Source organism: Physella acuta, unplaced genomic scaffold (assembly GCF_028476545.2).
Source record: "Physella acuta isolate Inbredline_101_S28 unplaced genomic scaffold, ASM2847654v3 ptg000604l, whole genome shotgun sequence".
NCBI lineage: Eukaryota > Metazoa > Mollusca > Gastropoda > Physidae > Physella > Physella acuta.
In genome coordinates, this window is record NW_026732123.1 from 5,228 (window position 1) to 20,535 (window position 15,308).

Below are 15,308 nucleotides of genomic sequence, written 5' to 3' on the forward strand. Positions count from 1 at the left end.
TTTCAGATGAAAAAATAAATAAACAGAGCAACAGTTATCAAAATTAATGCTTACTAAAATTATGACAAAAAACTTTATAAAATACCTTTTATTAATAAATGACAAAAAAAAACAATTCAATACAAACTAAAAAATATAACATAAAAATCTAAACTGATAAAATTACAAGAAAACTAAAAAGAAATCGGGAGAAAAGTAAAATGTTATAAAAGTATTTAACAGAAATATTAGTTTTCAAAATAAATGTTACAAACTAGTAGAGTATAAATACCATAGTTAAATTACTATCAGAGTGCAAAACTATTACTTGAATTATCTTTTTAAAAAGATTTTATAATTTTAGTATTTATGCATTAAAACAGCTACCTAAATTAATTTTTTCCAAAATCAAAAAATATAAAAAATATAAACAACTGCTTATAGTTGAGTGGCTAAAAACACCTAAGCCTGGAGCCAGTTATTTTTTCAACATTTTTCCCCAATCTGCCAGACTTGGAACGTTGGCTGCAGCTGTTAACTTTGCCAAGTTTTCCAATGGCTGTGTGTTGAGTTTGCTGGACAATCTGCCTGGACCTGTTGGGCTGGAGTAGAATTTTTATGGAAATAAGATTTAAAATCTTTAACTAACACTTATGAAATAAATTTTGTATTAATTATGTGTTTTATATATTTAGTAGATTTACAAGTATTATTTACATTGATTATAAATTGTGCTAGGCCACACTATTCCTAGTCTAGATGTATATATATATATATATATATATATATATATATATATATATATATATATATATATATATATATATTATCAATTTGTATTGATAAAGAGAATCACAGCTAATACCATTTTCTGGCCTTTAATAGTCTTGGGATTTTCAAGGACTACAGATCATAAGTGTGCTAATTACGCCTGAAAAATGGTGTGTGGCTGAGCTGTTTATTACAGCAAAATGTCAAAAACAGGTGCGGCTTCAATCAAATATCAACAACGTGTAAGACTTTTTCTTCAAATGCACTCAAACAAAAGTACAATATTCAAACCCAGCAGGTTGTTAAGAGACTATAATATTTTAAATTTCATAAAAGTTTAAAGATACAAGCAGTTAAAAAGAAAATAGTGAATTACATAGACACTATAAAATGTCTCAATACTTACTTTTGCTCATGTAAGTCATCATCAGGATCGGAATCCTCCATATCAAAGTCAAACAAATCTTGATTTTGGGTCAAGTTTGATAATTCAGAAGACTCTGGGTACAGAAGGTCACTCAGCATCTGTGAGATTTTTTGGAGAAAATATATGTGCTTACATTTGCTAATTTCTAAAATTTTAATATGTACTATATTTTTTACATTGATGACACAATACGCTATATTATTTAATTAAATTATCAACATTATAAGTACTCAAGTATAAAAATAATATAATTTAACTAAAATATTAAAAAGAGTTTAAAAAAATATACCTCTTCTTTTTGTGATTGTAAAATCAATGTCATTTGTTTACAAAGATTTTCTAAATGAGAGCAATCATGTAGCCTAGTAGTTGCTGACGCCATAACCAACTTATTTAATTTCTGAATAAAACCAAGCACTTGGTCAAGATCTTCTCTGTGTGGTTTATGTAACTTTAAAATCTCTTTGCTTTCTTTCATTTGGATAAGTATGTCATCAGAGAGTTGCATTAATTCCCAAGAACTTATCTGTAACAGCCAAGAAAGATATGCAGTGGCAAATTGACGAAGTAATTCTAATGTAAAATCATCTGCCTGTTGTTTTGTCACTCCATATTTTACCTTGAACAATGCATCTTTTATGTTTCTCAGAGTTTTATCACCATCATGTGTGCTACAATTGTACTTGTCATTTTGTGTTTTAATTTCTCCAAGGACATAAGCAAATTTAATCTTGAAGGAAGCAGCTAGCAGTTCAGATTTGTTTTGTTTAGCATCGATCTTAATCTGCCTGAATCCATGTACAAAAATTGAGTCTCCAATTATTCTTTGTGATTTCTCAAACATTCTAATATCATTTTCAGTTATTTTATTCTCCTTCAGTAATTTAGTTTTGATTATCTCTCTCTTGAGTTGTCTATCTTTAATGTCATTTTTGTAGTGCCTACATGCTGTGATGGATGTAGAGCATACAGGACAAGCCAGGTACTGAGTCCCATCTGGGTCAAAACTTTGGATGTACTCATCTAATTCATCTACATAGAAAATATGTAAACAACCAGGGATTTTTAAAATTAACCTTTTGATTGGTTGATTTGAATCAGAGGTGTCTTCTGATTGGTCAGACACATGTTTCGAAATTCCTGGGATAGAAGAGACTTTTTCACAGATGTTACATGCACAAAGTTCACCACAAAGGCTTGAACATTTATGAGTGCATGAATGCAGCTTGTTTTTACATGCTTGTTTATCTCCCTTTTTCTGCTGACAGTTATGCACCTTTTTAGTACACTTCTCCTTACATGGCTGTCCAGCACACAACTCAGAGCACATTTTGGTGCAGCTTTCATGTTGGCATGTGTACTTGCATTGCTCTTTACAAGGTGCACAGGCTAGTCCACAAGGCTGAGGTTGTTTAGAAGCTTTACAAGATCCATGAGGACATCTGGTTTTACATTGCTTATTGCAGGGCAGACAAGGAATGCCACAGAGACTTGCACATTGGTGCCCACAGGGGAGGATTTGATCACATTTTTCTTCACATGCAACATGTATCAAACCTTCCAGGCAGTTAGAACATGTGCCTTTACATGTATGTCCACAAGACAATTGTGCCCCACATTGTTTGGGGCAAGTAATTGATGATGGATTTTTATTGCAAGGTATCCTGGAGACATGACCACATGGCCACATGCATTCTTTTGGTACTCTGCATTCCTGGTGTTTCTTATCTGACTTGCATCTGCCACAAGTTCCAGAGCATGGATGCTCACAGTCTAGAATTTCCTCACAGGGATGTGAGCACAGAGCTTTGCTAGCATCAAGATGGCATTCAACATTGTTGACATGACCACAGGATGGGATTTCCTTTGGCACAAGAAATGTGCAATCCTTACAGGGCTGGAAACATTTCTTCTTGCATGGATGCCCAGCAGGACAAGATTTAGAGCAAGGCTTGAAACATTTGTAAGTTTTGTGTTCTGGGTCTGTACCATGACACTTCTGTCCACACGAGTGACCACAGGCCATTCTGAAATCACAAGGTTTCCCACACCCTCCTCCAGGACACTGCTCAAAATCTTTCTCAGAAAAGATTAGGACTTTAAAGTCTGGGTGATTCTGGCAACAAACTGGGAGACCTTCTCCAAAGATTTGATTTCTTTTTGCTGTATCAACAATTTTAGTCCACAACTTGCTCTGTGAGGCTAAGAGCTCAAAATTTCCAATGACAAAAAGGCCCTTCTTGGCTCTAGACAAGGCAACACAGACTCTGTTGTCCACTTTCAAGAACCCTACACTGCTGTTGTCATTACTTCTCACCAGGGATAAAATAATGATTTCATTTTCTTCCCCTTGGTAGTTGTCCACAGCTGTGACTCTGACATGCTCATCAAACTTTGATGCTCTCATTATCTTTTTGATTTCAAACACCTGCCCAGTGTATGTCGCAAGTATTGTAATCTGGGTTGGTTCATAGCCTTGAAGTAGGAAATACCTGCACAGAGCAACAGCAAATTTAGCTTCATGTGTGTTGGCTTTACTTTTTGTATCTTCAACTCTAGCTTCCTTTGCTTTGTGGTTTATGAAAAAAATATCTTTCTCTACCCCGCGGACATGGTCATAAAGACTCACAGAAGCGTGGTCTTCAAGAGCAGGGTAAATATGTTTCATGATGGTGGAAATCTCTGGGCGCATCCTGTGTTGCTCTTTCAACACAACATGGGGCACATTGTTTTTGATGAGTCTCTCAAAGAGGGAAATCTCTAGCCCAAAGTCCCTAGCCAGTTGATAGACAGTTGGGTTGGGTCGCAGCTGTTGATGATCTCCAATTAAAATGAGATGGTTGCATTGTTTGTTGAGGGCTGTGACAATATGAGACTCCAAGACCTCGGCAGCCTCCTCCACCACAATGATTCTACAACCCAGGGACTGGATAACAGCTCGATGTTTGGCAGCTCCGGTTGTGGTCATGCCAATCACTTTTGCTCTTTTTAAAATAAACAAAGTTTCTTCCCTGTTGATTTCTTGCTTCATCCTGTATTTTTCGGTGTACATCTTTACATTTTGTTCCATTTTCTCAGTTAAAGTGAGCTTGTACTTCTGTACCCAGAGATTATACAAAGAAAATCTTTTATTTAGATCCAATGTCCAAACATCATCAACATTACTCTCTTCTATGTCAGTCATTGGTTTGATAGAAAACAATTTTTTTCTGATTTTCCCATGACTTAGAGATTTTTTGTTTTGAACAAGATTCCAAGCACCAGCAGTTTCATCTTCATCCTCATTTGTTATGTCTTCTTTTAATCCCATCATTTCAACTCGCTGGATAACCGATGCTAAATTACTTTTAGCAAGTTTCAGCTTGCTTTCATAGTTAACATCCTCCTCATCGCTATCATCATCACCATCATCAATCATTCTTTCCTCCTCAACTTGTTTCGATGCTTCAGTATCATCAAAAACGTCCACATCTTCACCAGTCAGGTGAGTTGCCAGCATTGCGATGTCATCCAGCTGATCATCCAGTTCTCTGTGTAGCCCCAGGAGCCAGCACTCAACCAGCCTGTCTGGAAACTCCTTCTTTCTTTCTCTGATCATGCCGGAGATCCTCTCAAAAACTGAGTTTGTTAACAACTCAGGCAATACCCACTGTAACAACTGATCAGGGATGATTGAGACAAAGGACAGCTGAAACATCCTGTCCAGGTTCATGATTTGCCCTTGTGTGAAGAAGTTTGGCATCTGTGACAGGTAAAGCATCTCTTTGTATAATGTCATTCTGTACTGAGTTAGCCAAGTTGTGTACAAACTGGCCCTCTTCACAACATTCATGTAGTTTTCTATCTGCAGGTTTTCTGCCTGCATGGGCCATCTTAAGACTTGCTTCATCAGGTGTTGTTTGATCATTTTAGGAATAGCAGTCTGAGGTGTGTTCTTAGAGGCATTTAGCCACAGTATAGTATTTGGAATCCTTTGTGCGTTTTCTCGACATAAGCTTCTATAGTGCTCTGGCTTCATAAACTGTTGTAATACATCCTCATGTTCTACAGAAGTTTCTAAATTGTTCATTGTTTTAATTAATCCTTGAATCTGGTTTGAAACTTCTTTCAATGTTTTCATGCACTGGTACTTGGAATGTCTAACAGATTGGTTGGCAAACTGTTTGCCTTTTCTAACTTCCTGCTTGATGTTTTTTATATTGAATTTCTCCAACTTTTCTGAAGAGCTCTTGCCCCCAACACGAATTATCCCTTCCTCGCAGAATTCCAAAACCCCTTCTAAAAACTGGTCTAAAGCATGGTTGGTGTAACAGACCACAAGAATTGGATCAGGCTCATTCCCTTTTTTTTCTGTCATGACCGTTTTATTCTCCAGTAGTACCTCCATTACCTTGAGACCAACATATGTTTTTCCAGTTCCTGGGGGCCCTTGGATCACAGCTATTTCCTTTGTAAGGGCTGCAATTGCAGCTAGTCTTTGTGATTCATTCAGGCACATTTCATAAGTGGGTGGCCATTTCACTGTGGTTAAGACAGGAAAGCTGAAATTAAATGTGTTCTTAACTAAAAGACAAGATAGATCATAGTATGGCACTTTCAGGATCCCATCAGAAGATAGCAGATATTTTGGTGGCTTGACATCTTTATTACACTTTATAATGTAGTCTTGTAATGGCAGGTTAGATGACATTTCTTGAAGGCCCTCCAGTACGTGGCAATAAGATTCATAGTAGGCAGTTGTTTCAGCCATGATAAACACATTGCGTGATGTTGAGTTGAAGGCAACATCATGTCCACTCTTTATATTGACTGTAACAATTCCTTTTGCTAGTTGTTTGACATCCCTATGAGCAACAGTAGCAAAAATGACTGTCTGAAAGTTATCCTTGGACAAACACACTAGTGAACCAAAAATCAATCTTTTTGAAAATTCCCATCTCACTCCCTTCATTTTTGACACATCGAACTGTAAAATATGGTCAATGCCGTCTTTATAGACAATGCCAGTAATGTGAACGTCAAAATATAATCTCAAATCAGAGCACCTGTAATCTTTCTTGCATCCATTATAAATAAATTCATTGATCCCCTGCCTCAAGGGTAGGATAAAGTCTTGGCGCATGAGTCTAAACTGGATGTCCAGGTAATGACAGGCGTCTTCATACACACCTTTGGTTATCGCTCGTCTTAGGAAAGGGTGAGCATCTTCTTTTAAGTCAGCAGCCTCTGGGATGACAGACAATGACATGAAATCTTCTGGTGGTTGTTCATGGTCATCAGCCCCAAACTGACCAGCTTTTGATTTCCTGGCTTCTTTCTCTTTGAGTGACTTGCGCACATTATTCCCTTTTTCTTCAAGTGTTTTTATAACTTGTAAAACCTCATCCTCTGCAGTAAAAAATGCACGTGCAAAACTTGACAACTGTATTGTGGCTGCTGTGCATTTGTTTGCATACTCAGGCAACTTATCAATAATTTCATTGATAATGTTGACAAATGCAGAAAAGACTTCTTTAGCCTCTGTCCATGTGTTGCCTTGTATTTGTCTATTTGTAAGTAAATGTACCAAATGTTGCTCCAAGAAACGTGTCTGGCACAAAACTTGCAGGATTTTCTTAATTGATTCCTTTTGGTGCTGGGCAGTTAAAGCATGGTTAATTGCTTTAATGAGAAGTATCAGCCAATCATCTTCTACTGAAGGTCTTGTAAGGAACTCTTCCAACAAGGATTCTCTTGAGCTCATGTACAGGACAAGATCACCAGCATCATCTGTTCTTGCCCAGGATTCTAGCCTCTTTAGGCTGAGAGTTTCCTTGCCTCGTTGGTTGTCCCTCCCTGATGGGAGACTTAGACTGCTCCTTCTCTCTGCATGACCACTGACTGCTGTATTGCTTCTTCCTGACACATCTAGTGAGCTTCTCCATCTGTGATTTCCTCTGCCAATGTAAAATTTGTGTTTTTGTTTTAGGTCTAATTTTGTTACTTTTAGACAAATCAATACCTAATTTCTGTACTAAATTATTCAAAATGGAATGCGAATCAATAGGGCTTCTTTATTTAAAAATACTTATAGTACTATTGATTGTACTAATGATTATAATGAAAATATTAGCAAAATTTTGAATTTGTAATACTGAATAAATTATGTACACATGTAGGAATCTATGCATAAATGTTATGTTTTTGTCTATATTTTTAATTAGAACATATATATATATATATATATATATATATATATATATATATATATATATATATATATATATATATATATATATATATATATTCAAATTTTTTAAAATCTAAATTTATCTTTATATATGTGTGTATTGACTAATAACTACACATAGACATACCGTGATCTATTTCCAGAATGCCTGGATCCAGTCCCACCAACATTGTTCTGTGCTGAAGGTGATGAGCTTGTTTTAGGTCTGCTTTGACCCCGCCCATGGTGATGGGGTCTACTTCTGCCACCTCTACTGCCTCTACATTGAGTAATAGGACCATTTATCATATAAAAGGCAAACAAATAATCATTTATCCTTTGATATAAAAAGTTTTATATATTGTAGGCCTATAAATTACTTTTGAGTTATTATTGACAGTTTTTGGCCTATTCCTTATTGTGTTGAAATTATGTAGACTTATTATTTTTAATATTGTGACTGATGGAAAAACTACGTTTTAAAATAAGATCTCTTTACAGTCTTAATTACTCAGCGGTTTCTTTGATTTGCAAGCTAATTAATAAATTATGTGTGATAAATGCATGCTAACTATAGCCAAAATGTTGTTTCTCTTCTTTTACCTAATATTGACATAAGTATCATTTTATTGTTCCAAATGTGCTGAGGGTAGCATGCAAATACTGTTAATTAAAATGTTTTGGAAATCAAATTTTCTAAGTGAGTATTGTGCGACAAAAATTATAAAAAAAAGCGCTATTGTTTTTTTTTTCTAAGTAGTGTACCAGTAGCATTGCTTGGCTTGACCAGGTCAAGTCCATGTTAGTATAATAATAAATTAAATCATTACATATTGAATCAGTATTTAATAGGCCTAAAAGTAATTAATTGCTAACCTTTAAATTTCTGATTTTAATTTTACGGCAGTAGAATCTACAAGGCGATTATTAACAAGCAGTTCTTGCAAAAATGTATTATGTAAATTTTAGTTTATTATTTGCAAGAATAAGATTTCCCACAGATAATAATCATATGAGCCAGAGGCATAGCGACCCTTCCCGGCGCCCGGGGACATACTTTCAATTTGGCGCCCCCCTCGGGAGCAAATTTTCGATTTGCACCCCCCCCCCCCTCGAACTTTTCATTTGCACCCCCCCCCTCGAACTTTACATTTGCACCCCCCGCCCCTCAAACTTTCGATTTGCACCCCCCCCTCGAACTTTTCATTTGCACCCCCCCCACCTAAGGTCGGCGCCCGGGGACATATGTCCCCCCCCCCCGCCCCCCCCTCGCTTTGCCTCTGATATGAGCTGTGACTAATGGTACTAATTAGGCCTATTTATTAATATCTTGTAAAAATAATTTGTTGCCCTCTCTGACCTAGGTCAGTCCATTTTTTTTTTCATTTAGACTAGAGTTTAAATTAGATTCTATATATTTAAGTAATTTGCTATTTTAAGTGTATAGACTAAAGTTACTAATACAATACTTAGTTATAACATATTACAATAAACATATCCTAAAATATTAAATATTCAATTAAGTACTAAGTAGTTATTAAATTAAGTATTCTATACGACTATAGTTTGTAGTTTGTTGACTCACCCAAACATTGCCAATCGTCCTAAATTATTGTGAAATTAATAATATAATTTATAAAGATCTTCAATTGTACATTGATCTAGTCTAGCTAGATCTAGATCTAGTACATATTATAACATGTACAATGATTCTAGAAGATTCAGAAGATATAGATTTCTAGATGTCTAGAAATCTAGAATTATTAATTAGACTTAACTAAATTAGATCTAGATTCTAGTAAATAAATAACTAAAAATAACTGGACTCCATTTTATAAATAATAGAATCTGTCTAGATCAAGGTAGACTGGCCTGGTCAATGGAAACAGGAGGCTAGACGTCTAGATTCTAGATCTAGAAGATTCTGCTAACAATTTCTCACTTAAAGATCTATTTGAGAATTTCATAGAATGACTTAAATTGTTTGTATGTAGTCTAGTTTTTTCATTTTGAAAATGAAAGTTGGAAACACTTTTTAAAATGTAATTAATTATTGTAGACTGTATTTAGTAAATTATCTAGCTTTAAAAAAGCTAATTTAAAAAAAATATAGCAATATAGAATCTACATTTTAGAGTAATATTTCATATTGGTCAACTAAATAGTCCTGCCTTTTGCTTTTAGTATAAGTATGCTTAAATCTAGGCCAAACTATATCTATTAATAGTAATTAATACCATTGACTTCCTGGAAAGTCGCCGGCGAATAATCGGAAATGGCCTACTAAAGTGTTAAATATATCTAAAAATAGTATAGGTAAAATCCGTTTTATCATCAGATCACAAAAGAAACCTTCAGTTCCACTTATTAAAACGAAAAGCTTTTTGGTCATTTCGAATTAGCTAAATTGAACGTATTTATTTTAAACTGCACATCAAATCTACAAACACCTCAGTTCTGTTTAAAAATTAAAACTGAAACCTTATCTAAATATCATTTTAATATCTAGGCCTAGATTATTCTAGATCTAGCAGAATCTAGCTAGATCTGCTGTTAGTTATTTATTTATTAGGCATAGGCCTAGGCCTAGCCCTATAATTAGAATCTAGTAATTATTATTTTTTATTAGTATTATAAAAAAACTATTATTAGTGGTAGTAGGCCTACTAGTTTTGATTAATATTAAATAATAATAATATAGATCTGTATAGTATAGTACTATACTATATAGTTAGCCTATATATATAGCCTAGTATATATATAAATATATATATTAATTTATAATTAAATAACCATCCTTTTGCCCTACATTTTTTATTTGTTCAATGTCAATGTAATAATATAAAATTATTTATTTTATATTAAAATTAATGTAATTATAATTATTATATCTTATAAAAAATAAATTGTGTTTATGTTATGCTGTTACTGTTATGACACTTTAAATTCTGAGTTCATTAAATTTAAGTTATATAACTGTGTCTATCTGATCAGTCTATGCACTTATACATTTCAATCACAAATATACATTTTTGATACTATTTAATTGTAAACTATATAGTAATATGTCTATACTCATACATAAACAAATTTATATTAGTAGGGTTAGGACATAAGTCATAATTTTAAACAACATCCTTGCAGTGGGTGTGGTCAAAGACGTTCATGCTAATATAATTTATTAGGAAGGCACATAACTAAAAATAAAAATTTCAATACTTTCAAAGTACTTAAAGTTGACTAACATAAAATCTGGTGTTTTTTTATTGTCTTACCCAGCTAACACAGTATGTAATACCAGGGTCGGCCCAACCTTGGCCCAATGTTGTAATCATGGCCAAACATTGGACAAGCTTACGCCAGGGTACAGCCAAGATTTGTACATGCTTGCATCCCTTGATACCTTGATATTTAACCGTTTTTACCTTGGCTGCCAAGATTACACTGATTTATGGATTCACTGCAGAAATTTTAGTTAAATATGCTTGTTAAACTTAATATATGTTAACTAAAATTAATTTATCTTTTAATATCATGCTCTAATGTAAACATAGCATCAATAACAGACTACGTTGCATGTGTTAAACATTTTGTTAATCTTTTTAAAATTGTGTGCGCTACTGCCACCGGCCCCCTGTCGCCCATTGTCCCTTTGTTCACATTCCTTCCTATTGTTCGCAAGCCAGCATCCCGGTCCTGCGCCATTTTTCTTAACAAAAGACTTTGTATCCAGTCACAGTAAAACAGGTAGGCCCACTGTAGCCATTTTAGTTCAACAGTGAGAAGTAGTATAACTATTTATGCAGAATCTGGAAAACTCGTATTTTTTTGTTGGAAACTTTAACTTTATGGGCCTAAGTCATCAAATAAAAGTTATAAAAGGTAGTTTATTTGAGGTAATAAAATGAGCCTAGATCTAGTCTAGATCTATATATTAATAATACTAGAGTCTATATTCTGTTTATTTTGGCATTAGGCTATAATTACATTTTACAATAATCTCCTTTATGATAGATCTAGATAGATCTAGATTCTAATAATACTAAATAACTAAAAATCGTAATCAGAGGGCGGTTAATTTTGACAGCACTTTTTTTTTTGTATTGAAAAGTATGCAAGTACGTTTGGGGTTATATTGATTATTGATAGATCGATGTATTTATTGGTTTTCAACTTTAGGTATAATTATCACGCACAGGGAAAGGGGGGGGGGCTTAAATGTTTATAAATTAATAAATAATCATTCACTTTAACTTTTTAAAAAACTTAATTTTATTGTTCTAGGCCTATTTGTGTAAGGATTTGAAACTGTCTTTATTAATTAATTCAGAGAGAGAGAGAGAGAAAGAGAGAGAGGAACAGTAGACACAATTATAGAACAAATTTCTACATGTTAAACAGTGTATTTTGATAGGTATTAATTTTGAAAAAAATTAGTCAACTAGAATTCTAAATTGATTCAAGATTGTCATTCAAATTTCTATTACTGTTACAGGTCCCTATGGGAGAATAAGATGTCATCATCATCACTCCTTTGTGGCCCCTGGGGAGCAAAGGGCTGCAACCACACATCTCCAGCGGACTTGGTTTTGGGCTGCTCCTCTAATCTGTGCCCATGAGAGCCCAGCTGTTTTCGCCTCCTCCTCAACCGTTCTCTTCCATGTTTTCCTTGGCCGGCCCACCCTCCTTTTTCCCTGGGGATTCCAGTCTAATGCATGTTTTGATGAATAAGATGTAAGTTGTGTAAATAGTAGTGTGGAGACCTCAGAGCAACACTTAATTTCATGACCAACAGCGATAAGATGGTACTATTAGTAAGCCATACTTAATGATCAACACTACTCATATTATCATATAGAGGACAGAGTAGGCAAATGGTTGAGGACACTATTGCTAAACATAAAGCCAAGTTAGTAGTACATTCATCAGTTCACCTAAGTCTGATATATACCCAATATTTTTAAGACTATGAAATAAAAAAGGTGGCTAGATATAGTGTTGACTACACAATCCTTTATATACAGAGATCAAATAAACAGAGATACTTAAAAATTAGTATCTAATCTGGCTATCATTTATTGTATCACTCACTCATTATATTATTATATTTAATAACTAAGAATGCCATTTATTTTCAGGCCTCCAGGTGTTGTGTATATCAATCAGCCCACTGGAGATATATCAATCTTTAATAAATTATAAGGACCCCACTGCTTGATACTTCACCAAATACTGGCTACACCAGAAAATGACTAAATGTTCTTAACACTTAACAACTGTAAGTTTACATTGTTTCAAAGTGAATAATAATTTTCATTTAGTAATTTTTGCTTGCATGTATTGATCAGCATGTGTAGTTAATGCCTTTACTGATATTAGTAAAATAATTTCAGACCACAAGCATTACTTCTGGGTCACTCTGAAGGGTCTAATCGTTCAATTACTGAATTGATAAAGTTGATGAAATTGCTCAAAAATTGTCTGGCACCTTCTTAACTCAGAGACATAGGGTAAGAGGTTTATAATATTTATATACATACTATTATTTTTTTTATTACCAGGTCTTTTTTTTTCACTTTTGTTTATATATATATATATATATATATATATATATATATATATATATATATATATATATATATATATATATATATATATATATATATATATATATATATATATATATATATATATATATATATATATATATATGCAGTATAAGTGTTACCTGGGTAGCATGAACACCCCAGTCCACCAGTCTTTATACCTATATAATATATCGTTACAAGGTAGCAAACATGATGTTAGGGGCTTCTTGTTGTATGTTCAGTGCAGTGCAAAATAAAATAAACATAATAAATTTAGTGCAAAATGAGCAGTGTATGGTTGTAATTATTTCATAAATGACTTTTAGTGTGTAACTTTTCTTTTTTAGAATGTGGATGGATTATGACATACCTTGCACAAATCAACAACCAGGCTTTTATTGGATTTGAATCCCAAAGCAAAGAGAAAGTTTGTTATCCAAAACAAACATGGAAAATATCAGAAACCAACAAAACACAAGCAGGCAGAGTGTTATGGACACAACTTTGGGGAATCTCCTAAAACCAAGTATAAAAATAGAGAGGTGTGGTTGTGTCTCTCAGCTCCACAAGGGTCCACAAGAATGAGGACAACAGTGATTTTCGTAATAATTTTAGATCAGATTTAAAAAAAAAAATTTGATCAGATGGATCAGGTTAACAGTTTAATACATATTGCATTTAAGTGCTTAATGAAAAGAAAAGATTCTCTTACCAAAATAGTCTAAGAACAATGCTGATTTTAAATTAATAAATTGTTTCCTTTTATAATAATATAATAATTTAAGTTGGCATTGTATGTATGTTTAGTGTAGATTTAATGCCCTAAATGAAATATACAATTGACATTTTTTTCTTTAAAGAATTAGTTGCAAATTTCTTTTATTATTTAGTTTCACTGTACAATCTGAAAAAAGCTTGCAACATTTGTATTGACAATACTTCCGCTGGTGATATTTATTTCTAATTAATGAAGTAAATTAATATATATTCAGTTTACTATAATTAAATACCTCATACTCGAGACAAAAAAACATTTATTAAATATCGCAGTGATATTCCTGTTCTACACAATGCGTATAAACCCTCGAACCATCTGTCTTTTGAAAGATTGTACATTTTGTATACACAATGGCATTCATTTCAACACTATTTAACCACAATTATAATCTAGAGATCCTGAACATATTTTCGTTCTGTTATTTATGGACAAGGCAGACTGGTCCAGCATTAAAATGTAAACCTTAATTAGAATACTTAAACGAGCTATGCAATTAAATGTTGTTAGACAAATATTTTATACTTTTTATTTTTAATGTTATGTTTACGTATCATAGTACAAGACAGCTTCTGTATTCTTGTACAGTAAATTAAGTTTTTACATTAGTTTAATTTAAACTGTAGGCCTGCTTAACATCTGTTACATTAGATGAAAATGTTTTGTATATTTGTTTTAATTTGTTTGTATAAAAGTCAAAATGAAAGTTACTACACTATAATTTACTTATTCTTTTTCAATCAATACTTTATAGTATAGTTATAATTTTCTTACAATTGAATGGATGGTATAATACAGATTTTAATAGATGAGCAGTTCTTGTGTATGTATTGCTGCTTTACTACATTTTGATTAAAATTTCTTTCACATTTTGAAATTACCTTTGTAAATATTATGACTGATATGAGAATGGATCTTTTTGTATGCTAAAAATAAAAATTTGAGCCAAGATGTAGCCAGGATATAATACAGGCTGAGCCAAGGTATAGCCGAGATATAGCCATTATTGGGCCAAGATGTAGCCAGGATATAATACAGGATGAGCCAAGGTATAGCCAATATTGGGCCAAGATATAGCCATTATTGAGCCAAGATGTAGCCAATATTGGGCCAAGATGTAACCATGATATAGACAATATTGGGCCAAGATATAGCCAATATTGAGCCAAGATGTAGCCAATATTGGGCCAATATGTAGCCGGGATATAGCCAATGTTGGGCCAATATGTAGCCGGGATATAGCCAATATTTGGCCAAGATCTAGCCAATGTTGGGCCAATATGTAGCCGGGATATAGCCAATATTGTGCCAACATTGCGCCAACATCATGCCGAGTTTCACTACCAATGTTTCGCCAAGGTTAAGCCAATGTTGCACCAAGATGTAGCCAATATTGGTAACCAATGTTTAGCCAATATTGGGCCAATATATGTGTGCTGACTGGGTAGTTACTTAAATTTCCATAAAAACATTCACGTCAAGATCGGTAGAATAAAATGAATCCTGCAGGCATCAACACGGCAATGGTTGTTTAACTACTCCATGAAAGAAGTCTTTACA

The 15,308-nt window shown here is 33.6% G+C and overlaps 1 protein-coding gene and 1 long non-coding RNA gene across 4 annotated transcripts; one reads left to right on the plus strand and one right to left on the minus strand.

The window, feature by feature from the left end:
- Positions 1-251: 251 nt before the first annotated feature.
- Positions 252-9,079, minus strand: LOC131947698 (NFX1-type zinc finger-containing protein 1). Of its 2 annotated transcripts, XM_059308977.1 has the most exons (5): positions 8,971-9,079; positions 7,534-7,665; positions 1,467-7,113; positions 1,157-1,275; positions 252-581 (listed from the first exon to the last, which is right to left on the minus strand). In XM_059308977.1, exons 1-5 carry the CDS (start codon positions 8,976-8,978, stop codon positions 458-460), a joined length of 6,030 nt encoding a protein of 2,009 aa, XP_059164960.1. In that variant the 5' UTR covers positions 8,979-9,079; the 3' UTR covers positions 252-457. The 2 variants fall into 2 exon arrangements, with proteins under 2 accessions (XP_059164960.1, XP_059164959.1); XM_059308976.1 differs by lacking the exon at positions 8,971-9,079 and having other exon boundaries at positions 7,534-7,759.
- A 1,587-nt stretch (positions 9,080-10,666) lies between these two features.
- LOC131947708 (uncharacterized) lies at positions 10,667-13,845 on the plus strand. 2 transcript variants are annotated; one of them, XR_009387914.1, is made up of 5 exons: positions 10,667-11,132; positions 11,881-12,294; positions 12,524-12,663; positions 12,779-12,895; positions 13,321-13,845. It is a non-coding gene; the product is annotated as an uncharacterized LOC131947708 (long non-coding RNA). The 2 variants fall into 2 exon arrangements; XR_009387913.1 differs by having other exon boundaries at positions 11,881-12,119.
- The last annotated feature ends 1,463 nt before the right edge of the window (positions 13,846-15,308 follow it).